This window comes from Sorex araneus, chromosome 3 (genome assembly GCF_027595985.1).
Source record: "Sorex araneus isolate mSorAra2 chromosome 3, mSorAra2.pri, whole genome shotgun sequence".
NCBI classification, from domain to species: domain Eukaryota; kingdom Metazoa; phylum Chordata; class Mammalia; order Eulipotyphla; family Soricidae; genus Sorex; species Sorex araneus.
Window position 1 is genome coordinate 185,319,240 of NC_073304.1, and position 26,908 is coordinate 185,346,147.

Consider the following 26,908-nt stretch of genomic DNA (forward strand, 5'->3'; position numbering starts at 1 on the left):
CCGCAGGTACAACTTGACATGCTGGTGGTACTGCACCCCTCCTCCCCAGCAAATTATTATTGTTTTACACATTAAAAAACATTCAACACAGGTGCCAGAGAGATGGTACAATGGTAAGGTGCTAGTTTTACATGTGGCTGAACTGGTTTTGATCCCTGGTATACCATACGGTACCCTGAACCTGCCAGGAGTGATTTCTAAGTACAGAGTCAGGAGTAACCCCTGAGCACAACCAGGTGTGGCTCCAGCACCCCCTATTAAAAAAAAACACTCAACACAAACTTAAAGACTATAAAGTTCTAGGGAATGGTGAAAATAGCAGGAGATACTAAAGGTTGAAAGGAGATGAATGTGTAAATAGATTTTGGGTATATATGGCAATATATCAGCTGTACTATGATAAGAAAAAGAGAGATAATACTATGAACCAGAGAGATAGTACTATGGGTAAGGTTCTTGCCTTGTATGCAGAAGACCTTGGTTCTATCTCTGGAATCACATATGGTCCCCTGAGCTCCACCAGGAGTAACCCCTGAGGTCAGAACCAGGAGTAAGCCCTGATCACAGCCAGATGTGGCCAGAAAAAACAACGCCCCCCAAAAAAGCAAAAAAAAAAAAAAAGAAATAACATTCCCAAACAACATAGCCAGAGAGTGCTAGACATGGCCACCCCCCCCCCAGACTCCACCTCTTTTTTTTTTGGCAGGGCCCCAGGGGTTGGGGGTGAGGGATTCACATCCAGCAGTGCTCAGAGGTTATTTCTGGTTCTGTACTCAGGAATTACTCCTGGCAGGTTTGGGGGACCATATGGATGCTGGGGATAGAACCTGGGTCATCCCTATGTGTAAGGCAAGCGCACCTTACCTGCTGTACCATCACTCCACCACTGCCCCCCCCATCTCTTTTTCATTAACTATCTGGGAGAAACAAAGACTCTGCATAGCTGTCATTCCACATCAGACCCATGGCTTCACATTAATACTCATGGCCTGCTCCTAATATTTCCACTACATCAGTCCATCAACCACCCTCAGAAGTTACCTGCCTCGTGGATGTCAAGCTTCTCTGGGGGCTGCTAGAGCCACACCCAAAAGAGTTCAGGGGGCCCGTGGGGTCAGGGATTGAACCCAGAGCCTCACATATGCAAGACCTGGCAAAACCATTCGAGCTACATCCCTGCCCCCTCTTTTTCATACTTCTTATATCCAGACACGAGTTCCAGATAGTTGGTGGGTGTGACATAGTTGTGTCTTCGCAGTTCCAACAGCATTTTCTGGGAATACTGAGCCACTGACCAGTGCATAGTGACAAAGATCTGGGCCACTTTCTTGTGGATCTGAGGTGAGTAGATAAAGGATGTCAGAAAAGTCAAGGTTAATGGAGATGAAAATTAGGAAGAATCAAGGGTGGGATGAAAGATAACAGGCTCTTACATTCTCCTGAGTTCCCAGGTCTACTCCCATGAGGTATTTCTCGGCTACTTCTAGCAGTGCCTCCCGGGGCCATTCTGAGAACCAGTTGATAGTTGTGCAGTTCACCAAGGCTGGATACTGGCGGATCCAGTTCCTGGTGAGGGATTTCAAGAAACCGTTAAAATCTATTCTCAGACTCAACCCCCAGCTACCAGCTATGTCTCCGTCCTTAGGTGCCTGTATCTCCTTGGCCAGATTCTGTTTCCTATAGAGAGAGTTCAAGGTCATAGAAAGAAATAGGCTCTACATTGTATTGTAAATCAATGTACCTAAAAAAAAATGATAGGAAAAAAAGGGAAAGAACTAGGTTCTAGGGGATAGTGAGATAGCTCAAAGGGCTGTTGCATGTGCTTTTTTTTTTAACGATGACTTTATTTGTTTATTTATTTATTTATTTATTTATTTATTTTTGCTTTTTCGGTCATACCCAGTGATGCTCAGGGGTTATTCCTGGTACTCTGCACTCAGGAATTACTCCTGGCAGTGCTCGGGAGACCATATGGGATGCTGGGAATCGAACCTGGGTTGGCCGCGTGCAAGGAAAACGCCCTACCCGCTGTGCTATCGCTCCAGCCCTGTTGCATGTGCTTTGCATGTGTGAGTCTGGTTTTAATACCCAGCATCACATGGTTCCTTATACACCAAGTCTGGTTAGTTAAGTATTGCCAAGAGTGGCACCAGGGACCCCTGAGCATTGCTTGGGAGCCCCCAGCCCCCACAAGAGGTAGGCCAGGGAGACAGTGCAAAGGATTAGAGCATGTGTTGTGTGTGTGGAAGGCCTAAATTCAATCCCCAGCTCCATACTGTCCCCCAGGCACTGCTGCGAGTGACTCTAGAGCACCAAGATGGGAGTGGCCCTGAGCAATGCAATGAAAACAAAACAAACCAATGCAAGGATGGCTGGGGCTGTAACTCAGTGGTAGAGCAAATGCTTTGCATATATGAGCCCTGGGGTTCAATTTCCAACACACAAAATTCTGGGATGGAAAATTTAGTATTATGCACAGTTTTTCCCCATCACAAATAAAAATCTAAAACTAAAATGCAATCCCCTACATATCTAGTTATACCAAAAGCAGGTGGACAATTCCTATGGCATCATCAGAAATGCTCTGTGAGGAGACAGAGTGAGAGGATTTGGGTTGTCCTCTCAACCCAAAAAAGAAAAAAAAAAAGAAAACTTCGGGGCTGGAGTGATAGCACAGCGGGTAGAGCGTTTGCCTTGCACTCAGCTGACCCAGGTTCAATTCCCAGCATCCCGTATGGTCCCCTGAGCACTGCCAGGAGTGATTCCTGAGTGCAAAGCCAGGAGTAACCCCTGTGCATCGCCGGGTGTGACCCAAAAAAAGGGGGGTTGCTGGAGTGATAGCACAGCGGGTAGGGCGTTTGCCTTGCATGTGGCTAACCCAGGTTCGATTCCCAGCATCCTATATGGTCCCCTGAGCACCGCCAGGGATAATTCCTGAGTGCAAAGCCAGGAGTGACCCCTGAACATCGCTGGGTGTGACCCAAAAATCAAAAAAAAAAAAAGAGAGAGAATTTGGGTTGAGCCTGGCCAGGAAAGCAGGACTACTTATGAGGCTCACTCCCAGAAGGCAGGACAGGCCCAGAGCAGGAAGGAGAAGTGAAATGAGACTCACCTAAAGGGATTGCCCACAGGACTGAGGCAGAGAATGATGTGCAGGTTGTTCCGCACGCGCTCAATGAGGTAGGCGAAGAGGCTGTCAGAGGATTCTGGCACCTGCTCGGCTCGGGCCTGGTCTATAATTTGCGTTTGGATCTGCAGGGAAGCCACAGCACTACAGTTCCTGCAGCCATCCCGTGTAGGGAGCAGCAAGCAATGCTGGCAGGCAGGGTGTTAGAGCTGCTCCCCACAGTAGGGTCTCTTGAGAGAGAAAGAGTCAAGACTCTTTGCCTGAATGGGGGTGAAGGGAGTACAGGGGGTACTATAGAGCGTATTCTGAATTGGTGCTTCCTCAAGGGTGAGTCAGAAAGTCTAGAGAAAGCCTGTAGTGAGTGTGGCAGGGATGGGATCGTACCTCTTCAAACTCATCAGTCTTGTAAAGATTAGGAACCTCGCCTGAGCTGAGGATGTTGTTGATGTCCTCTAAGAATGACTCATCAGCGATTTGAGTGTCCACAAACAGGAAGGATGTGGCCATGAGCTCTACTCCAGCTTGACGATACAAACGCTTGATATCTGGTTCAGGGGCAGATAGGGGACGGGAACGAGAGGACCAACACCTCAGATTTGCTGTCTTGTCTTTACTATTACTCTGAGATTCAGGAACATGTCCCCAGTCTTCCACACATACACTATCTCTAACCCTCATGGGACCCACTAGCTCTCTGATTTCTCTCTTTCTCTCTTTCTCTCTCTCTCTCTCTCTCTTAGTCTTTCTTTTTTTTTTTTTGGTTCTTTTTTTGGGTCACACCTGGCGATGCACAGGGGTTACTCCTGGCTCTGCACTCAGGAATTACTCCTGGCGGTGCTCAGGGGACCATATGGGATGCTGGGAATCGAACCTGGGTCAGCCGAGTGCAAGGCAAACGCCCTACCCACTGTGTTATTGCTCCAGCCCCATCTCTCTTAATCTCTCCCCATCTCTCTTGCTCTTTTCTCCCCAGATCTCTCCTTTCATCTTTCTATTCAGCCTCAGACCGTCCTCTGATTCAGACCCCCACCCCCCCACTGCACTCCACCCTTACCTTCTCGGAACTCCTGCTTCCGATAGGATTTGGTGACCTCAATCTGGAAGGTGATGTACTCACAGATGGAGGAGGCCAAGCGAGCCAAACTCTGACGCCCGCTGCCCCCAATGCCCACCAAGAGCATATTGCCCCTTGGCTGTCCAATGACCCGCACAATCCTTGTAACTGGAGGGAGAGGAAGATTAGGACAAAGAGATGGCTGAGCAGCCTCAGTCTCTAGAGGAGGGACTGGGATGCCTGACACTGAAATAGAAGCACAAAAGGTATGAGAAGAAGTTGGTGTTCCAGGTCCTGGAAGCGATTCCACTTCTAACCTTCACCATGTCTTTTACACATCACAGGCAAGGAAAAGCCTGCCCATTGCCACGAGAGCATCTGAGGTCAGGGTAGAAGGCAACTTCTTGGGCTTGGTTGGGAACAAGACCAAGACCTTTAAAGGACTTCCTGTTTCCATGGGAACACCATAACTGAGAAGCCGGGGAAGGCCCTGGGAACAACAAAGGACTCACTGTGTTCAACAGCCTCTCGGAAGAGCACCAGTTGCATTGGCACGACAGAGGGTGAAATATTGTATTCATTCAGAGCATTCTCCATGGCTGCCTTCAACACTGCCATATCAGTCAGGTCTTCATATACCTTGGGCTCCCTCATGAAGTCCCCTGGGTCAAGGGGAAAGGGAGTCAGGGACTCAAATGCATGCTCTTACTGCACTTTCCCAAAGGCCTATGCATCAGGACTCTAAGCTTTGGCTCTTTTTTTTTCTTTTTGGGTCACACCTGGTGAAACTCAGGTGTAACTCCTAGCTCTGCACTCAGGAATTACTCCTGGAGGTGCTTGGGGGACCATATGGGCTGCCAGGTATCGAACCCGGGTCCCCCATGTGCAAGACAAACGCCCTACCTGCTGTACTATCGCTCCAGCCCCTAGACCTTGGCTCTTCTAATCCCATAGGCCTCTAGCCCAAGATGTCAAAGATCCAAGCTCACCAAAGACAGGAGAACGTTTGTTGGGGCAAATATTATGAAATGTGAGGTCAAAGAAAGAGCCGAGTTTGTCACTTATGATACCAATGAAGGCCTCCATGTCTGTTGCATCAACCAGACGGTCAGAGAAGACTCTGTTGAGAGAAATTTGGAGGGTATCTAGGAACAAAGAGGAGAAAGGCCCTGGGGAAGAGTGTCAGGTGGGGGGTGAAGGTGGGGGCAGGGGCTTGGCGCAAGGCTGAGGAACCTGTATTTGGGGAGGTCTGGCCAGGTCACCTGAAACATTCATGGATCCAGAGTCGTGTGATGCTAGTCTTGGTGTCATGGAAGTCCTTGTTAGCTCTCAGCATGCCCTGGAACACCTGGGGAAGAGCCGGGGCTAATTGAGTAGAGGGAGGGAAGAGATTCCTTGCAGAACTTCCAGAGGAAAGGGCTGGAGCAAGGCAGTTTGAAGAGTTGGAGCACATGCTTCGCATGGGGGAGGTTGCAGATTCGATCCCTGGCACATCATGGTCTGCAAAGCACCTCCAGAGTGACTCCAGAGCACCACACTTGGAGTAGTTCCCGAGCACCACCAGATGTAGGCCGAGAATAAACAATAAAGAAAGTTTGGATGTTTGGTCAAAGAAAGTGGCTTTCTCAGGTAGGAGTGGATTTGGGTACATAGGATGCTACTGAGCACTAGGGCTTATTTTGGGGAGAAAACAGTGCCTCCAATGAGGCTGTGCTGGGTGAGAGTTTCACCTTAGAGATGTCTCGAAGGTTGAAGAGGTAATGGATCTTGGCTGGTGTGGGCAGGAAGCGCTGGACCACAGAGTTGTACACATCCAAGGTGGCCTCAGTCACCACAATCCCAATGGGCTTCACCTCTTCCTCAAATTCCTGAAGCTTCTGATTGATCATGGTGCCAAATATTCGGATGATCTGAGACTCCTAGAAACAGGCGCTCAGACTCAGTTTCCCAGGCTCCTGTTCTGTGAGCCAGGCTGAGCCCAGTGTGCAATGAATGCAGCACCTGCCTTGGAGGAAGACCTTAAAGGGACACCAAAAATACTCAGAAAGAGAATACTGCATTGTTTTCAAATTAAAATTACATGAGCTGGACACTAATATTTGAAATGAAGAGGGAAATCATGTAATTCATTCTTCTTCTTACCTAAGGCTCCAATAATGGCTCAACAATGCAGTTTTGGTTTTGTATTTATTTAAAATTTTGGTGCTCTTGGGGCTGGAGTAATAGCACAGCGGGTAGGGCATTTGCCTTGCACACAGCTGACCCAGGTTCAATTCCCAGCGTCCTATATGGTCCCCTGAGCACTACCAGGAGTAATTCCTGAGGCAGAGCCAGAAGTAACTCCTGTGCATCACCAGGTGTGACCCAAAAAGCAAAAAAAAAAAAAAAAAAACTAAACTAAAATTTTGGTGCTCTATTCATCTTAAATTGTTGCCATGATTTTTAAGAGTTGCATTAAGAAGTACATTATCTTTATTTACTGAGTATTTGAGGCACACCTGAGTGCCTTCCTCTCCTTACTCTAATCTTGGAATTCCTCTCAACTCACAGCTTGACAGAATCTTATCATCCCCAGTCTAATTGGATTCCCTGAGTTCTTTGTCCATCAGCACCAAAAGGCTTCATAACCAGAAAGCTACACACCCACCCTGTATCTGTGCCAGCGAAGGAGACACAAAGGTGCCCACAGTCTCCTCACTGCACATTACAGCTCCCTGCATCGACTCTGTTGTGGAGTCCCTCAGTTCCCTCATTTCTCTGCCCTTTATTCTATGAAATATGGATGCTTTTGCTCCCACGGTCCCTCTCCCACAGTCCATTATGCCCTCACCGTGGGAAATGTCATGTTGATGATGTTGAAGCGACTCTGCAGCCTTGGGGAGATGACATTCCGTCCACCCCCAGGAGGGCCCATGGCAGCCATGAGGAACATGTCCTAGAGAGCAAAGATAAAACAAGGCAGGGGTGGGGGGAGGAGAGAGGCGGCACAGAAACAGGGAGAATGAAAAAAGGAACAGGGGAGAGAGCAAACAGAGGGACCAAAGGAAAGACGATCAGATTCAGAATGAGCAGGAAGGAACAATCATGGGGGTAGGGAAAGATAAGGGAAGGACAGGATTAAAAATATTTATTTATTAAGAACTATTAAATAATTATACTAATTTATTTATTTAATTTTATTTAAAACTATTTACTTTTAATTCTTTTTTGGTCGTTTAGGGACTTATCCTGTCTCTGTGCTCAGGGATCACTCTTAGTGGGACTTGGGGGACCTATATGGGACCCAGCCAGGATCAGCCATATGCAAGGTAAACATACTACTCGCTCCAAACCCTAGTTTTTATTTTATCTTCATAATCCATGTACCCAAATTCAAAAGCAGAAGTTAAAACATATTGGTTTACATCTTCCAGCCTCTCTTTTTTTTCAAAAAAAACACACACACTTCTTCAGGGCCAGAGTGATAGCACAGTGGGAAGGTCATTTGCCTTGCACGTGGCCAACCAGGTTTGATTCCTGGAATCCCATATAATCCCCTGAATACCACCAGGAGTGATTCCTGAGTGCAGAGCCCTGAGCATTGCTGAGTGTCATCCAAAAAGAAAATAAATAAGTAAATAAAACACTTCTACCCACTTATACACACACAGAGTGCCAAGGAGATTGGGCACCCCAGAAACCCGACTTGGATGACCACTGTCCATAGATTCAGGAAAATGAGAGAACTGAGATACTCAGAATCCCATGGGAGAGGAGTGAGGTCTGAAGGGGGATGCCTGGGCCTAAGGGGCTGGGCAGGGTGAGAATTGACCCCCAAGTTGTTACTACACCAAGAGCTGGTAGTGAGGCCTGGAGAGGTATTCTGCACACTGGTGGTAAGGCAATTTGGGATGGCATCAGGCTTGACATGTAAGTCATATTATGTAAGCGAACTGGAAAATGAATAAAAGTTGGAGAACAGAATCCTTTGTCTTAAAGGTCAATGAGGAAAGTTAATAATAGGATTTGAAAATTTAGCAACCAAATGGGCTGGAGCGCTAGCACAGCGGGTAAGACATTTGCCTTGCACTCGGCTGACCTGGGTTCTAGTCCTCCACCCCTCTAGGAGAGCACAGCAAACTACCGAGAGTATCTCGCCCGCACGGCAGAGCCTGGCAAGCTACCCGTGGTGTATTCAATATGCCAAAACCGGTAACAACAAGTCTCACAATGGAGACGTTACTGGTGCCCGCTCAAGCAAATCGATGAGCAATGGGATGGCAGTGATACAGTGAGAGTGATATAGTGATACAGCAACCAAATGAGTGAGCCCTGAAAAAGGTAGGGAACTCCAGGATGGAGAGTGATAGAGAATTCCAGAATTTTCTTTTAGGATTACCATAGGGTGGGGCCTGAACCTCTCATAGGAGGAAAACAGATGAATGAACTCTCGGGATGCTTACACGGATATACTTGATGGTCTGCTTCAAACGATCATACCAGAAACCATAGTCAATCCAGAGGCGAATCAGTTCCAAGGGTGGCTGAGACCCAAAGGTGTCCTTTGCTGGCATATTCAGATCATCCATAAAAGTGATCATGCTTTTGCCACCAAATGGCACATAGACACCCTTGGTTCGCTTCTCCACCCGACTCTCAATGATGCTTTGTACATTGTTGGATGTGGTCTGGTGAAAAGGGTAGAGAAAAAATGCCTGAGTTCTCCAAGGGAAATGTAAAACTGGAGAAGAGTCACTCAGGCTCTTGGATCCCAGGATGAGCAGAGGCTGAGGAAGGAGACCCCAGGATGAGGGAGGATGTTGGGGGAGCTGGAGGCCTGCCCTCTGAGTCTTGCAACTCACCTGTGCAGACATGTTGACAATGAGCACTGACCACTGGCTGGAAGGCAGAGACTGCAGAACACCCTGGGCAATGGAGGTCTTCCCAGTCCCAACGGGACCCACCAGCAGGACAGGATTCTGGTTAGCCACCAAGGCGCTCACCAGGTAGTTGTAGCGCACGGTGTCGACAGTGGGCACTATGATCTTATAGAAGGGGGAGCTAGGGAAGAAAGGGAACTGAATTTCAGCACCACTGTGCTACTCCTTTCCAGCTCCTGCTTCATTCTGCCTCTTGCTATTTCTCTCCCTCCAACATCATCACTCTAGTCACCAACTGGCTCCTGTGGGGCTTGGGGAATTCTCCTTAAGGATCCTGCCCCATTTCCTCTAGATCTTGCTTTGCTTACCCAAGGGGCATCTCTCCAGGAATATAACCCCTCCTGTCTATCACTCCTTTGTGCTAGACCCCTTGCCCTCTGCCCACATCTCCTGCCAACTGTACCCCCAACCTCAATCCACCCTGAAGGCCCTGGCCTTACTTTGGAGGGTAGCGCCAACTCTTAGGGAGCTTATCCTCAAATGATACCCAACTCCGAATCTTGGGGTCCACAAAATACTCATACACCGTGTCCTAAGGAGGAAATGCATGTCAGATTACCAAAACCTCCCTCCAGTACTCATCAGCCCAGAAGAAGTAGCCACAGACAGTTGGGTTGGCTAACACTTAAGAGACTGAGAATAGGGCTCTGCAAGCAGGTTCTGAAAAGACAGAATTGGATTTGAATGCCCTGACCTTATTGGGAAAGGAACCCTCAATCTCCCGGAGGTAACTATCAATCTTCTTGCGGCCCTCCTCATCCACAGAAGCACACACGGACCAGATCATGCTGAATACAAATGTCAGCTCTACCATGGTCCCATAGTTTTCAATGTCAGCGGGATTCACCTGGAGAGAAGACGACAAAGGGAAATACCCTAAAATATACATGATATGGGGGTCGGAGTGATAGTACAGTGGGTAGGGCATTTGCCTTACATGTGGTTGACCTAGGCTAGATCCCTGACATCCCGTCTGGTCCCCCGAGCAAAGCCAGGAGTAATTCCTAAGTGCAGAGTCAACTCCTGGACATCGCCAGGTGTGACTAAAATAAAAAATTAAAAAATATATACATGATATGGAAGGATAGATTTTGGCCAATTGTCACAAAGATAGTGTTTTCTAATCTTTGGGGAAAACATTATTGTAAAGAAACAAATCTAAAACATTTAGATAAGCATGAACTTTCTTGATAGTTCAGCAGTTGTCCTGAGTTTCTTCTCTGCGAGGCATAAAACATAACAGGCCACAGAGCCAAGAGCAAGCCCTCTGGCTCTACACTCAGGAATTACCCCTGGCGGTGCTCAGGGAACCATATGAGATGCTGGGAATCGAACCCGGGTTGGCCACGTGCAAGGCAAACGCCCTACCCGCTGTGCTATTGCTCCAGCTCCTATCACTTATATATAATTAAAATCCTTAACTTAAAATGTAACAATAGCAGAACCAGCCTGTTACAGCTCCTGCTCTTGATTCCCCAATCCAGAAGGCCCATGGAGCTACCACTCGCTGATGGGGTAGGGAGCATGTGTAGCAACCGAACCCCAGGGGCTAAACTCCCCAAGACAGTTAGTACAAGAGTCAGGGCGCCTGTTTTGCATGTGGTCAATCCAGGTTTGATCTTCAGCATCCCCTATGGTCCCCCAAGCACTGTCTGGAGTGATTCCTGAGTGCAGAGCCAGTAGTAACACCTGAGCATTTCTGGTGTGGGCCAAACACTTAAATAAAGACTGCTAATTCTTTTTTTTTATTTTTGGGTCACACCCGAGTTGCACAGGGGTTACTCCTGGCTCATGCACTCAGGAATTACTCCTGGCAGTGCTCAGGGGACCATATGGGATGCTGGGAATGGAACCCGGGTTGGCCACGTGCAAGGCAAATGCCCTACCCACTGTGCTATTGCTCCAGCCCCAAAGACTGCTAATTCTATGTCCAGATCCACTCTAATCTACTGTACAACCCAGCCACAGGCCCAAGTGCAGGTACACTTAAGAACAGCTCCTGAGTAAAATACCTACAACTATATCCAGTGGGGCACAGGATGGGGCACAATCCAGAGTATTGTGCTTAGGCTTAGAATAACCTTCAAATTACCTTTAGACTCAATTTTCTACTATATTCAAACAAGAAACCTTAGTCTGTCCTTCCAATTCACCCCAACATTAAATATAGGCTCTCCCACACTGAAGAGGGTCTTGGCAAACTCCAGCCTGCACTGCCCACCTCCTTCCTGAGTTCTTCCCTCTGCCCAGCATGAAGTGTTTCCTAACCAGCACCAGGTGCTACGGACACTGCATCACCATCCTCCCCTATGATACCTTGCAAGTTTATCTACAAAGTCTTAATTTATATTAGAATTATATATAAGGTCATAGAACTTATCACATAGCTTGATGTTAACTACATGTTAGTTTTCTGGCAATCTTAGAAATAATACAGTTTGGGCTAGAGTGCAGGGCTCTTGCCTTGTACGTGGCCAATGGAATTCAGTTCCTGGCACCCCATATGGTTCCCCAAGCCGTGCCAGGAATGATCCCTGGGTGCAGAGCCAGGAGTAAGCTCTGAGCTCCACTCGGTGTGGCCCAATAACAAACAAATATACCTGTGTACACACAGAATTACACATACACACACACAGACACACACACAAACCTTTTCTAGGTAGTAACTTAATCACAACAGAAAAAAGTTCATTTTGATCCCTATTCCATAATTCTAAATTGAACAAAATTGGGAATGTTTAAAACCCTCATCAGATTAGGTTGGGAGCTTCTTCCAGCAGAAATTAGATCCCAAGGTCTCAAATAACCAAGATTTAGTAAAAAAAAAAAAAAAAAGAATGACTAAGGAAAACAATGAACTTGTCTCCTTGGCTTTCAAAATATAGGTAGGAAGTGAGTAAAATCAAGCCCACTGTGGACTGCACCCGGTATAGAGCCTTTGTCCGGCTTTGACTGTGCGTGCAAATGCTCTGCTCAAGCCTGGTGCTCACACTGTGGCTCAGAAGTTGATCCTGGGAGGGCACAAGCCTGGTCTGCCCCAGCCCTGCTTGGGTAACCCTTTACCCCATTTTCTGGTGTGGCCAGAGCTGAGTACAGCTTGCAAAGGGAAATGATTCCGCTGTATTCAGGAAGAGGGACGAGCTCATTACAATTGATCTTCTTGAAAGTCAGCATCTTGTTGATAAATTTTTCAAACATGCGTTGCAAGGTCTCTGCTTCACCCTGGAGTAGAACAAGAAGGGGCTCTTTGTTCCTTCCTGTAACCCATAAGCCACGGTCACTTACCCTCTCTTCAGTTCCCTTCATACCTTAGGTCTCTTCTCTAGCCATGACTGGACATAGGGTTTCCAACCCAGGTCAGTGTAGTCGGTGTAGACCATTCCGCAGCGAGACACAGTGGCAGGAGAGGCCACTGCCAGATTCTCCACTTCAAACAAGAGAGATACCTGAGGAGAGATGGGGTCAGATCACTTTCTTTCCACTTTGCCCCCACGGTATCTCTACAAGTACCAAGTTTGTCAGGACATAAAATTCTAGAATTGACATATTGTTGGCTTGTTAAAAGAAATCAGAACTTATTCTAGGTCATCCTTATGAAAAATCAGCCGCTCAGTTGGCAAGGTTTTTTTTTTCTTTTGCTTTTTGGATCACATCTGGCGATGCACAGGGGTTACTCCTGGCTTTGCACTCAGGAATTACTCCTGGCGGTGCTTGGGGGACCATATAGGATGCTGAGAATTGAACCCGGGTTGGCTGTGTACAAAGCAAACGCCCTACCTGTTGTGCTATTGCTTCAGCCCCTCTGCTACAGAACTTCTCTTGGGGTCTGGTGGTGGTCTTCCCCTCAGCCCTGCTTCATGTCCTGCACTTTACACTCTGCAGGGCAGCCCAGTACCTGCTCAGGCATTGCAATGCGTTCTCCATTGATGAGTGTTAACACTTTGTTATCATCCATGACAGAGTTCATGCTCTCAATCCACAGTGTGTCCACTGGGCCATCGAAAAGGACCCACTTCTCATCTGGTTTCTCGTCTTGGTAGAAAAAAAAGGAAGAAAAGACCCTTCTCATCTATGGTCCCTCTCCTGCCCATATTCATCTCCTCAAAGGGGAAAGCAGACACTTTCTTGTATGTCACTTTTCCTACCAAATTTGATATTTCTATCCCCAGACTGTGGGCCTACCCATGGTCCCTGGGTACCTGCACATGCCATTCGCATGACATTAGACAGGATGCCATCAGTCCACTCATTTGTGTTGAGGTCATATTCCCCATACAGCTCCCCTAGGGACAATGCCTTTGGGTTCAAAGGGAACTCCTAAAAATGAAACAGGAAGGGCTTTTGGCATTACAGACAGACACAAATCCCCAGAGCTTCCTTTACCACTGCTCCTTCATTTTCAGGTATTTTTCTTGCACCTCTGTCTGTCTCACCTCTCTAAAGTACTGTCTTTCAGATCTCTCTCCGACCCCCCAACCTTCTTCCCACTCCCCAACCCCCATACCCAGTGACGTTTAGGGCTTAGTCCCGGCTCTGTCCTCAAGGATCATTCCTAGCGGGCTTGGGGACCATATGCGGTGCAGGGAATTGAATCTGAGTTGACCACATGCAAGGCAAGCGCCCTATCTGCTCCAGCCCCGCCCTCCGTAAACCTTCTTGACCCCAGCCTCAACTATCTTTCTGCTGCAAGTCTCTACTACTGATTTCAGGGTCCCAACTCCATACTCTAACAATGTTGAAACCAGGTTCCCCAGCACGGCACAAGAAGGATAAAGATGACTGAAGAACTTTCCACGAGGTCGTCTTGCCACTGCCTGTGCAGCCGACCAACATAGTGGAGTGGCGGGAGTTCTTGGTTTCATACAGCTGGATAACCTTGGTAAAGGTGAACGGCGTGGGCTGCAGGCCCATTTCTCGAGTCTCCTGTTCAATGGCTTCTCGCAACTGAGAGAAGGGAAAATACAGAAAGTGGAAGAAAAAAGATGAGGCCTGCCAAGGAGTTTCTGAATCCTCCTATTGCATGAGATGATAATGTTCAAAGTGTTGATAAGGTGCCGGGGAGCTATGTACACACTCTGACGAATGTTCATTGCCTTTGAAACTGGCCTCTTGGTATGTTCATCCTGGACTCTGTAGTGAGACACACCACCCCGGCTTTCACATATGTAACTCGGGTAAGTTACTTAGCTGAGCCTTAGTTTCTTCATATGTTAAGTGGAGGAGCGATAATATTTTTCTCATAAGGTTGTTGTATTAGAAAATATTGTTGCCATAAAAACACAATCTCTGTCACACTGTTCTGCACATGTTTCCTAATATCATTAAAAAAATATAAAGCCAGCACGGATCTGGAAACAAAGTTCATCCTACTGCAGAGGCCAGTCTTTAATGATGGATGTCAAACCCATCATCACCTGAGTCAGTCCTAAGGTAATGGAATATTGTTATATTGTTATCATTTTTTTAAAAAAGAAGTATATATATATTTGCTTTGGGGGCCATTACCCAGTGGAGCTTATTCCTTACTCAGAAATCACTCCTGGCAGCCTTGGGGAGCCATATGGATGCTGGGGATTGTATCTGGGCCAGCCATGTGCAAGACAACTCCCTGCCCGACTGTACTGCCCTCTGGTCCTGCCTATTTTGTGATTTTTGACCAGAAGTTGATTATTTTCTGGGATTTTCATGAGAAATGGGTATGAGAGTGTGACAGGGAGAGGAGTGCACTTAGACTGAAGTTTCATTTTTACAGAAATAATTTTCAGTTGCATCTTCCAATCATACGAGAGAGAAATGACCTTAAATAACTTGAAATTAAATTAGAAGCTCAAGATTTTGGAGCATTACACAATAAATTACGGGCTGAAGAGATAATATAGCAAGTAAGGCACTTTCTTTGCCTTACTCTTGTACCTTACTCTTTTTTTGTTTTTTTTGTTTTGTTTTGTTTTGGTTTTGGGTCACACCTGGTGATGCACAGGGGTTACTCCTGGCTCTGCACTCAGGAATTACTCTTGGTGGTACTCAGGGGACCATATGTCATGCTGGGAATTGAACCCGGGTCGGACGCATGCAAGGCAAATGCCCTACCCGCTGTGCTATCTATCGCTCTAGCCCCATTGCATCTTACTCTTGAATCTTCCTGTTGCATGAGATGATAATGTTCAAAGTGTTGATAAGGTGCCGAGCTGAGCTTGATCCCTGGCATCCCATATTGTCTCCTGAACACTGCCAGGAGTGACTCCTGAGTGCAGACCCGGGAGTAACCCCTGAGCACCTCCAGGTGTGGTCCCCAAAGAGAAACAAAACAAACAAACAAACAAACAAAACAACCCAATAGAAAAAATATTTACCTTAAAAGAGCTCCCTGTGGTTAGGAAATCTAAATGGAGATTTCTGGGTCCCCCACCCCCTTCTCTCATTAGAGGACAAGACAAGCATATTTATTTGCTGTCTGGGCCTCCTCCTTCTCAACACTACATAAACTTCAGTTCACATTCAGTAGATGTTTCTCCATTGACTGAATGTGAACTGAAGTTTATGTGGGACTGGGTTTTCTATACATCCAAAGATGGGCTGCTTTATTTATAGTCTTAGTCCAACACACATTTTTAGAGAGAAAACCAGCTCTTGTACTCCCTTCCCACTTTTTTTTTTTTTGCTTTTTGCTTTTTGGGTCACACCCGGTGATGCACAGGGGTTACTCCTGGCTCTGCACTCAGGAATTACTCTTGGCGGTGTGCGGGGGACCATATGGGATGCTGGGAATTGAATCTGGGTCGGCTGCGTGCAAGGCAAACTCCCTTCCCACTGTGCTATATCACTCCAGCCCCTCCCTTCCCACTTTTTGAAAACACCCTGTCCCATCCCTGAATTCTTTCTTTCTTTCCAATTAACAATACATTTACCAAATATATTTCAGTAGTTTCAATGGAAAAGACTATTCACTATCTAAACCATCACAGTGTCAGAGGATTAAGTTCCTATAGTTCCTAAAAGTTTTGTTCCATCCCTTTCCTTTCCACTGTACTTTCAGATCAGCAGCTTGTAGAAATCCCTTAGCACTGCTTCCTGAAAGAGGAGAGAAGCAGAAGAAAGAGAGGGCTCACTGATAGAGAGAAAGTAAAAAGTTCAAGATTAGAGGACTCTATTTGTAAACCATAATGCACAAAAAGAAAAGGAGAGAAAGTAAGAGGGAAAGTGCCTCCCCTGGAGGGAGGCTGGTGGGCAGGGTGCTGGAGGATGGTGGAAGGGAAATAGGAGACCTTGGTGGTGGGAAATATACACTGGTGGAGGATTGGGTACTAGCTCATTGTATGACTGAAACCCAATTATGAACAGTTTTGTAATGGTCTCTCTCACAGATATTGTTAAAAAATATTTTTTTTAAAAGTAAGGTGGAGTTCATGTCTGATTCAGTCAGCTTATTCAGCTTACTCAGTGGCTGAATAAATAGCAGTACTCCTACATTAACAAAAAATAAAATTTTTAAAGCAAAATTGGAGGTCTCAAACAAGTCCAAAAGTGCTGTGTGGAAGGACTTGAGTGGGTGGAAGGGGTGATGGCAGGAGAAAGGATGTTTGAATGGGGCTGTATCATTTTCTTTTCTTTTTTTGCTTTTTTTTGGGGGGTCACACCTGGCGATGCACAGGGATTACTCCTGGCTCTAAACTCAGGAATTACCCTTGGTGGTACTCAGGGGACCATGTGGGATGCTGGGAATCGAACCTGGGTCGGTCGCATGCAAGGCAAACACCCTACCTGCTGTGCTATTGCTCCAGCCCTGGGGCTGTATTATATTTTATAGACTAGAAAGTCTGGAGAAAGACCAACAGTCCTGTTTAAAAACACAGTGAACTGCAAACAAGAATCTGAAGTCAATTTTTTTTTCTTTTTGGGTCACACTCCTGGCGGCGCTCAGGGGACCATATAGGATGCTCGGAATAGAACCTGGGTAGGCTGCATGCAAGGCAAACGCCCTACCCACTATGCTATCGCTCCAGCCCCATGAAGTCAATTTTTTTTATTCTTGTATATTCACATATGAATACTTAATACTCTGAGACAGTATTAAGGTAAAAAAGATACCTTGCCATAGTCCAAGACAGGAAGCTCGATGTTGGGGAACAAATCTTGCACAATGGCATTGAATAGTGGCACATCATTTGAAGTTAGCTTGGCAATGTTCATATCTCTCATTGAAAGCAGCAGTACCTGGATGAAAAAGACAGACTCAGATTTGAGGATTCCAGGTACTCACTAGGCTCACCTTTTCCGAAGGGTGAGGGCCAGGAGTAATGAAAAGGTACATCTGAATCTTGGCGTGCCAACAGCCCTGGTCCAGAGACACAGCAACCAGTCCCGGATGGCACCACAGCACTGGAGATCCCTCCAGGCCCCATACTGAGCCAATTTCACTGGGGTACCCCAGATGGAGCAGGTGCAGCCTCCCCGCCTACTCCAGATGGAATTCCAGCACCCAAAAGCTCCCACAAGCAAGGCCCAGGTATGCAGGTACCAGGATTGAATCTCCAGGCTGCATGGCAGCAGAGGCATTGGACCGTCCCACCCCGGCTCTCCGCCCACTCTGCAGCCTGGCTGTCACCCTCACAAGCTTCCTCTGGGCGCCATCAGCCCTGGTCCAGAGACTTCCAGTTGAATCCCAAAATGGATTAGTGCCCTACAGAGATGTCTCTGGAACTCAGACATCTACAATCTAAGATCCCAGAAGCGTGTGGCCACTTTGCGGCCACACAAACTCTCATGATATTCAAAATGAGCAATGGAAATTAAATTGTCTAGCATCTGCCCCTGGCAGGCACCTTGAATGGTGGTGGGAAAATTTGGACAAAACATAATGCCCAAAAGTAGAGAGAGAGTATTGGGGAAATTGTTTGCCATAGAGGTTGGGTGAGGACTGGGATGGGTGGGGACATTGGTGGTAGAAACTGTGCACTGGTGGAGGATGGATGTTTGATCATTTTATGGCTAAATCTCAAACATAAAAGCTTTGTAACTGTGTCTCATGGTGATTCAATAAAAGTTAAAAAAAAAAGGTACGTCTGAGGGGCTAGAGACAGTATAGCAGGTAGGATGCTTGCATTGCACACAGCCCACCCAGGTTCAATCCCCAGCATCCCATATGGTTCCCCAAGCACTTCCAGAAGTAATTTCTGAATGTTGAGCCAGGAGTAACCCCTGAGTATCACTGAGTGTGGCTCCAAAAAAAAAAAACACACACACACAAAACACTAGGGTACACTTGAGTTAGTCTTTTGTTGTTTCAGGAATTGAACCTAGGGCATCACACATGCAAGCAAATGCTCTATATAGCTACATCCTTGGTCCCGAAGCAAGTCTTTAGCAATTCAACAGGGAGAACATGGCAACAAAGGAGACAGATTAAAAAAAAAGTGGAAATTCTAATCTGGAAAAAAAAAGACTTGACGTCTCAAAAGGTAATAGAAGCCAAGCGCTTCCCTTGCATGCCTTAGAACCCGGTTCACCACTATGGTTACCCAGGCACCACCAGGGATCATTTCTCAGCACAGAGCCAGGAATATTCCCTGAGCACTGCTGGATGGCCCACTGGCCCACCCCCCAAAAGAAGAAGAACTTAAAAACTTGAGTGAAGCTACATTGAACCCATGTCAATGGAGGTTAAGGCTCAAGGACTGCATCCTGGAACAACCTCTTCATCCACCAGATCTGCCTGCAGGCGGCGCTTCTTGCCAGCATAACGCAGAAGGGAGGTGAGAGCACGGAGGCCAAAGTCATAATGGTCCTGTCTGGAGAGCTGCTGCACAGCCAGGGAGTAAAGTGTATACACCTTCTTGGCCAGAACCTGGGAAACAAGCAAACAGAAAAGGAGAATGCACCCCACTGCCCCTCCCCCAAATCCTCCTGCTTCATGTAGGGAGTTACAGAAATAAGAACCTTGATCCCTGACTTGAAAAAGTTAAGAGGTGCTCTTTGGACAACCCCAATAAGAACATCTTATGAGATATGACATCTTAGACCAGTAATGTTACAGAGGAGATACTTCCCCTGTCTGAATTATTCTGCCTCTATAACCCACTGGCGCTATTCTATATTCCCTGCATGGTCGCTGAAGTGGATTTCAAGGGGTTCTTCTACCCAGAGAATGATCTTGGAAATAATAAAAGGAAATAAAATAATTGGGGGGAAAAGAAATTATTAGAATACCTTGCAGTTGCCAAAACCCTCCCCAAAGAGGATGATTTCTGCAATGAGAGTAGAATCAGGTACCACCATAGCAATAGGACGGAACATCGATTTAAGATTTTCAGGAAGCTCTGTACGACCAGCATAGCCTGAAAGATAATTTCATTATTAAAAATTCTCACCTTTTCTCATCTTCCTTTTTTTCTTTCTTTTTGGGTCACACCTGGCATTGCACAGGGGTTACTCCTGACTCATGCACTCAGGAATTACTCCTGGCAGTGCTCGAAAGACCATATTGGATGCTGGGAATTGAACCCGGGTGGACCACATGCAAGGCAAATGCCCTACCCACTGTGCTATCGCTCCAGCCCCTCATCTTCCTTTTTTGAGGCCACACCCAGGGACTTTCACATACAACACACGTGCTCTGCCATTGGAGCTGTCTCCCAGACCCCTACTTTATCATTTTGATTTACTTCACAAAGACTCATTTCTCCGTCAGTCCTACTGTCCCCACCCCTAGGTCCATGCCTCTTCATCTTTGACCCTGGATGCTCATATACTTTGCTCTTCTTTTCATCCTCACTGGTTCTTGATTTTTAGTTTTGTTTTTTGGGGTTTTGGGTCACACCTAGCAGTACTCAGGGCTTATTCTGGCTCTATGCTCAGGAATCATCACTAGCAGGGCTCAGGGTACAATATGAGGTGCTGGAGACAGAACCCAGGTTGGCCACATGCAAGGCAAGTGCCCTACCTGCTGCACCATCACTCCAGCCACCCCACCCCGCCATCACCTTAGGTTCTTTCTTTATTTTCTACTTCAAACACAAATCATGGTACTGTCAGTCTCCCATCTTTCCAAATTTCATGTATAACTCACAGAAATCCTAATAGAAATCATAGCTGTTTCTCTAATTCTTTTGCTACTAAAACCCTTTTCTAAGGTTTATTTTCTCCTCAACCTTCCAGAGCTGTTCATAGAGAAGAGGAATGAGAAACCCTAGACTCTACATTTTGGGGATATTTTCCCATCTACAGAAGGTGAAAGAGACCAGAATTCAAGGAGGCCAATGGAAGAAAATAGTGAAATATCTTAAAAAGATTAGAGGAACACGGGATGGAGTGATAGTACAGTGCGTAGGACTCTTGTCTTGCACGCAGCAGACTCAGGTTGAATCCCCAGCATCTCATATGGTCACTTGAGCACTGCCAGGAATAATTCCTTAGTGTAGAGCCAGGAGTAACTCCTGAGCATTGTGGGCTGTTGCGTTCACACACAAAAAATATTAGGGCGATAGGAGAAATAGCACCGGAAGGCAATTGCCTTGCATGCAGCCAACCCTAACCATAGTTCAAATCACTGGCACCCACATATATTCCCTAATTATATAGGGGTCTCTCCTGAGCACAGACCCAAGAAGAGTCCTTGATTCCTGTAACATGTGGTCCTAACCTTCACACACACACACAGACACACACACAAAATTAGGCCAACATATGTGGACATCAACAGTTAAGCAGTCAACCTCATTAGAAAAAATGAGACTTCCTCCCTTTCTTCTGGTAAATTGTGTTTTTCTTCTCTCGGACTGTCATCTTAGCCATGTTTTATTTGATTAAACACACTGACCAGAAGGAGGAAAGGGAAGATGTTTAATTATTCACAGGGATTCCCAGGAGCCCCATCTACTGCCTGACCCTTACCGGGATTCATGGTGATGAAGATGCCACAGGACCACACCAGACTGATTTCAAAGCCCTCAAAATGGAAGCGGGTATTACCAGCACTCAGGGCGGTTAGGATGGACAAGATCTGCTGGGCCACCACTGACAGCACCTCGATGTTGATGCGGTTAAACTCATCAAAGCAGCCCCAGGCACCCGTCTGTGGGGTAGGAGGCAGAGTGACTAGGAGCAAGTGAAGTGTCCTTACATTGGGAGAAACTAGAAAATAGAACTTTATGTTCTTCCTATAACGTTTTCATAAAGATGGGGCTGGAGTGATAGTACAGCGTGTAGGGCGCATGCGTTGCACACAGCTAGTTCAGATTCTATCTCTGGCATCCCATATGGTTCCCAAAGCACTGCCAGCAATAATTCCTGAATGCAGAGCCAGGAGTAAACCCTGACCACTTTCAGGTATGGCCCCCCAAAAAATTACTTTTAAAAATAAAGTTTTCACAGGAAAGTGATCCCTAAATGGACAGAGGAAGAAGAGGGTCTCAGAATGATTTTGCAGTTTCTATTCAGAATCTTCCATCAGACAGTGATGGACAATTGGGGGATACCAGAAGATTGTGGGTGGAAAGAGACTGGCATTGGGAACTTGTTGGCACTGAGGGCCTGCAATGGGCCAGTTTGCCTCTTTCTTCATCATCTTTAATCCTTACATAATGCTTACAAATGGCAAATAAGCAAAGTAAAATTTAGGCAGGTGTGGAATTTCCCCAATAGCAAAAGTTAACTGAGATAATTCTGTAAATTACAAAGCACTCAACCAGATTTGGGGTCCAGCTGATTTCCTGGAATTAAAAGATATTTAAGTTGCCGGGTATTATAGTGGGTAGGGTGCTTGGCTTGCTCAGAGCCAATCTTGGTTTTATCCCCACCATCACATATGGTTCCCCAAGCCTTTCCACGAGTGACTCCCAAGCACAAATCCAGGAGTAATCACCAAGCACTGCTGGAGTGGCTCAAAAACCAAACAGAAAGAACCCCAGATATTTAAGAGATCCTCTGGGAAGAGGTGGCAGCATACTGACCTGGGCAAGGCCTGAATACATTCGTCCCATGGACTTATAATCCAGGCCCTCGGAGCAGTTGACCACAATGACATATACACCAAGCGCCTTGCCAAGATCCTTGACCGTTTCAGTCTTTCCAGTGCCTGCTGGACCTTTAGGGGAGCCCCCTCGGTGCAGGTGCAAAGCTGTGGTCAGAGTCATATAACACCTGAGAATTGAGGTCAGGACTCATGAGATGCCTGGAAGCCTTCTCTCAGCATTAACTCCTCTGCCCGACCCCCTGTTCATCCCCCAGGGCTGACCTGTCTGTCAGGGGAGTGATGACAAGCCTGCCGGAGTTACCCAAGTACTCATAGCCGTACTGGAACTGGGTGTTGGTCTGGCGGATCATACAGTCATCTAAATCCTGGGCAACAGAGCAGAATAAGAGAGCAGTGGGCTTGGAGGAAGACTTAAAGCTGGGAAGATGACTGAGAGTAGGATTACCAGATTAGGGTTCAGGTTATGAAACAGGAGAAAAGGGTCAGAGCAATAGTACAGAGGGTAAGGCATATGCCTTGCACGTGACTGACTCAGGTTCAATCCCTGGCATCCCATATGGTCCCATGAGCATTTCCAGGGGTAATTCCTGAGTGCAGAGCCAGGACTAATGCCTGAGCATTCCTGGGTGTGACCCCCAAAATTTTAAAAATAGACAAAACCCAGGAGAGGGACTGGAGTGATTGTACGGCAGGTTGGGCATTTGCCTTGCATGCAACTAACCCTGTCATTCCATATGGTCCCCAAACACGACCACAAGTAATTCCTGAGCACTGAGTCAGGAGTAACCCCTGAGTATCACCAGGTGTGTCATCCCCTGACTGGCTACGAAAAAGAAAAAAAAAAAGAAGGAGAGAAGGATATGTGATGTGACAGAAAACTGGTTCATGTTCACCCCAATTCACTGCAACAGACCCTGGAGTCTGTCTGAGTCCCCATCAAAGGATGCCCATTCTGAGAATTGACAGAAAAAAAAATTTGTTGATGCCTCTGACATAGGAGATTAGAGATCAAGTGAAGAATTGGATTAGATTGCTATGATAGGTCCAGGGGTTAGATTATTATTGTATTTAGAGAACCTGAATTTAACTAAGACATCAGGACAGGGTTTTGGGAAGGATAGTGGAGAGTAACCCCATAGGCACCTTCTCCCAGTAAAAGCGCAGCTGGCTAAGCCAATCGAAGGAATTGACATCCATGAGACCACTCTTATAAAGTTTCTCCAATACATCCCGGGCATGAATTTCTATCGTCACGAGAGCTACAATTTTCAGCCGCATGATCTTGGTCAAGTTCCCCCTGATAGCTTCTGAATACTTATTCAGGATTGACACCTATGGAATGAGGTGGCAGGAAAAGAGCAGTTGGAGTAATACAACCAAACCTGAATAGCCTCTAATCCCAGACTAACACAACTTTCAGCCCAATGTCCAGCCAAGGTCTGCTGTAACTCCTGCCTGATGCCAAGACCAGCACTGGAAAACTCACTACTCATCCACCCAAACCCCTAAACCTCTCTCACTGGGCTTCTACCTCACAGCAGTCACTCTGACTCTTTCTCACCCACTCATCTCTAACCTAGACTCCAACTCATCACCTCCTTCTTGTTCTAGACCTATCCCTTCCTGGGATTATTACCTACCTGCTTCTTCTTCATGACCTTAAGGATTTTCCTGTCTCCCCGCTCCTTTGCAGTCATCAGGCACTTGGAAACATCTGCAGTCCACTGGATCTGACTTGCAGTGATCACCACCTGAGGTGAATGTGGAGGCGGGGTTTCAAAGCCCTGTCCCAGCCACCCACAAGCCTCACTCTCAGATCCCTGCTGCTCCCAGGCCCAGGTATTATTCCTCTCACTAGGCCCAATCTGCTCTGAGATCAACCAGTAGTTTCCAACCTTCAAATATGCCTGTGGGCCAGCAGTTGAAAAGCACTGCTCTAGGGGCTGGAGAGATAGTATGGGGGTTAAGGCACTTGCCTTTCACATCACCAACCCCAATTCAATCCCTGCACTGTATATAATCCCCTGAATAGTGCCAGGAGTGACCCTTGAACACAGAGCCAGGAGTAAGCCCTGAACACGGTTAGATATGACCCACCACACTCATACCCAGAAAAGAAAAGAAAAGGGAAGAAAGAAAAGAAAAGAAAAGAAAAGGAAAGAAAAGAAAAGAAAAGAAAAGAAAAGAAAAGAAAAGAAAAGAAAAGAAAAGAAAAGAAAAGAAAAGAAAAGAAAAGAAAAGAAAAGAAAAGAGAAGAAAAGAAAAGAAAAAAACACTGCTCTAAAAAATGGTCCACATGCTGAAAGATATGAGTCATGGGTTCACCATGCAGATTGGGAAGACAATATCCCAGAACAGGAAGCAAAGTCCCTGAATTTTGTAAGTCTCTAGAATATGTCTTGGGGCTGCAGAGATGGTACAGAGGGTAAGGTACTTGCCTTGCATAAAGCTGACCCAGGTTGGATCCTCTATACTGCATATGTTATCCTGAGCCCCACCAGGAGTGATCCCTGGGTACAGCCAGTCAGTTATAGCCCCACCCCCTTACCCTCAGAGAGGGAGAGAGAGAGAGAGAGAGAGAGAGAGAGAGAGAGAGAGAGAGAGAGAGAGAGAGAGAGAGGAGAGATTACGTCCTTATTTTTGCTACTCATTTTTAGCTCTATCTTTCTCATTTCCTCTTTTCTATTGGTCCCAGCTCACCTGGCCAGCCCACTCCTTCACCCATTTGTCCCTCTTGTTGAGAAATTTCTTCAGGGCCAGGCGGCAGTTCCGGAGAAGATCCCTGAGTGTCACCCTCATGATCTTCTCCACATCACAAAGCCAGGACTGGGGGTTGGGGGTCAGAAAAGAACAGGTAGATTAGGAGACGGAGCTATAATACAGTGGCAGGGCACTTGTCTTACATGCAGCCAACCCAGGTTTGATCCCCAGGACCCCATATGGTTCCCTGAGCCCTGCCAGGAGTGATCCCTAAGTGCAGAGCCAGGAGTAAGACTTGAGAACTGCCATGTGTGTCAAAAAAACAAACAAACAAAAGCAAAAAAACCTTTCCAGAAATTGCAGGTAGGAGGGGGAAAGTAACAAATGTCTCTTCCCAGAGATGTCCTCTCCTCAGGGATTTTCTTTCTTTCTTTTTTTTTTTTTTTAGGTTTTTGGGTCACACCCAGCAATGCTCAGAAGTTACTCCTGGCTCTGTACTCAGGAATTACTCGTGACGGTGCTTGGGGGACCATATGGGATACCGAGGATTGAACCCGGGTCGGCTGCATGCAAGGCAAATGCCCTACCGCTATACTATCACTCCAGCCCCTCCTCAGAGATTTTCTAATAAATTTTTTAATCGCTTGATTCTGGGTCCTTGACACACTCACCTCTACTGGTCCTTCTAAGATTACCATGTGAAGAAAATCCACAAACTCGCCATCACCAGAAAACATTCCCACAGACTCCCATTTGTTGCTGGGTCCTACAGCCTGCACAAACAAAAAATTATTCACTGGCATTAGCACTGTTACTGTCATCCCGTTGTTCATCGATTTGTTTGAGCGGCCACCGGTAATGTCTCTCAATGTAAGACTTATTGTTACTGTTTTTGGCATATCCAATACGCCAACAGGTAGCTTGCCAGGCTCTGCCATGCAGGCGCGATACTCTCAGTAGCTGGCCGGGCTTTCAGAGAGGGGCGGAGAATCGAACACGGGTCAGCTTCGTGAAAGGCGATAGCACAGCAGTTGGGCGTTCACCTTTCATGCAGTGGACCTGAGTTCAATTCCTCCACCTCTCTCAGAGAGCCCGGCCAGCTACCAAGAGTAACTTGCCCACGCAGCAGAGCCTGGCAAGCTACCTGTGCGTATTGGATATGCCAAAAACAGTAACCATAGTCTCTCAATGAGAGACGTTACTGGTGCCCGCTCGAACAAATTGATGAGCAACGGGATGACAGGGACACACTGGCAAGGGTTAAAAAAAAAAGCCAGACAACTCCTCGCAGAATGTCTCCAGCCTGAGAACTAAGCCTCGGCCCCGTGCCCGCCCAGGAGGGGAAAGGTATTTCTCTCTCTCGCCTCTTTCTCTCCGGGGATGAAGGGCGCGGTGGCCGCCATATTAAGACGACCACAGATTGGGTTTTCAAGCCTGCAATTATCTAATATCTGGAAGAAATCTCCCTGGACTTCTTGTTAAAGTACAGAAATTCAAAACCGCGCGACCTTATTTGTCTTCACAGTAGGTCTGAATCTAGTGGGGTACTCCTAACAACAATAGTGAGGTTTGTGTTGAAATATTGAATGTAACCAAAGTAAACAGAATGTAAAATGAAACTTATCAGTTATAAGGTAGGGGGTGGGGGGGCTGGATGGGAGGTGTACTGTGTGGGTTTTTTTTTTTTTTGGTGGTGGTATATGGGCACTGGTGAAGGGATGGTTGTTTCAGCATTGTATAACTGAGACCTAAGCCCGAAAGCATTGTAATCTTCCACACGGTGATTTAATAAAATAAAATTTTAAAAAAAAGCCAGAATAAACAACTGGGACTACATCAAATTCTGGAGATTTTACGTAGTGAAAGAAACTATCACAGGAGCTGGAGAGATAGTACAGTAGGTAGGACACTTGCCTTGCCCGCAGCATAACCATATTTGATCCCTGATGCCCCATACAGTTCCCTGAGCACTGCCAGAAGTAATTCCTGAGTTCAGAGCCAGGAGTAACCCCTGAAAATCACAGGAAGTGGCCCCAAAACAAAACAAAACAAAAAAAGAGAAACTATCACAATAACAAAAAAGCTGCCTAGAAATAGAAATATTTGCATTTCCTACATTCAAGGGGTTAATATTCAAA

At 46.5% G+C, this 26,908-nt stretch overlaps 1 protein-coding gene across 1 annotated transcript in view; it reads right to left on the reverse strand.

Annotated features, from left to right (window-relative positions):
- Window positions 1-26,908, reverse strand: part of DNAH2 (dynein axonemal heavy chain 2) — a 168,838-nt gene that overhangs the window by 31,319 nt on the left and 110,611 nt on the right. Inside the window, exons 31-59 of the mRNA XM_004605194.2 lie at window positions 25,442-25,543; window positions 24,771-24,896; window positions 23,711-23,821; window positions 23,214-23,402; window positions 22,332-22,435; window positions 22,048-22,237; window positions 20,990-21,170; window positions 19,307-19,434; window positions 18,792-18,944; window positions 17,189-17,314; window positions 13,826-14,044; window positions 13,300-13,417; window positions 12,996-13,132; window positions 12,409-12,546; window positions 12,164-12,322; window positions 9,795-9,947; window positions 9,541-9,632; window positions 9,023-9,221; window positions 8,624-8,848; window positions 7,012-7,116; window positions 5,912-6,100; window positions 5,444-5,529; window positions 5,171-5,301; window positions 4,694-4,843; window positions 4,182-4,349; window positions 3,512-3,672; window positions 3,113-3,252; window positions 1,434-1,566; window positions 1,197-1,336 (exon numbers count right to left, since the gene is read on the reverse strand). Of these exons, the coding sequence (XP_004605251.2) occupies window positions 1,197-1,336; window positions 1,434-1,566; window positions 3,113-3,252; window positions 3,512-3,672; window positions 4,182-4,349; window positions 4,694-4,843; window positions 5,171-5,301; window positions 5,444-5,529; window positions 5,912-6,100; window positions 7,012-7,116; window positions 8,624-8,848; window positions 9,023-9,221; window positions 9,541-9,632; window positions 9,795-9,947; window positions 12,164-12,322; window positions 12,409-12,546; window positions 12,996-13,132; window positions 13,300-13,417; window positions 13,826-14,044; window positions 17,189-17,314; window positions 18,792-18,944; window positions 19,307-19,434; window positions 20,990-21,170; window positions 22,048-22,237; window positions 22,332-22,435; window positions 23,214-23,402; window positions 23,711-23,821; window positions 24,771-24,896; window positions 25,442-25,543 (4,253 nt within the window). The remainder of the gene's footprint in view (window positions 1-1,196; window positions 1,337-1,433; window positions 1,567-3,112; window positions 3,253-3,511; window positions 3,673-4,181; window positions 4,350-4,693; window positions 4,844-5,170; window positions 5,302-5,443; window positions 5,530-5,911; window positions 6,101-7,011; window positions 7,117-8,623; window positions 8,849-9,022; window positions 9,222-9,540; window positions 9,633-9,794; window positions 9,948-12,163; window positions 12,323-12,408; window positions 12,547-12,995; window positions 13,133-13,299; window positions 13,418-13,825; window positions 14,045-17,188; window positions 17,315-18,791; window positions 18,945-19,306; window positions 19,435-20,989; window positions 21,171-22,047; window positions 22,238-22,331; window positions 22,436-23,213; window positions 23,403-23,710; window positions 23,822-24,770; window positions 24,897-25,441; window positions 25,544-26,908) is intronic.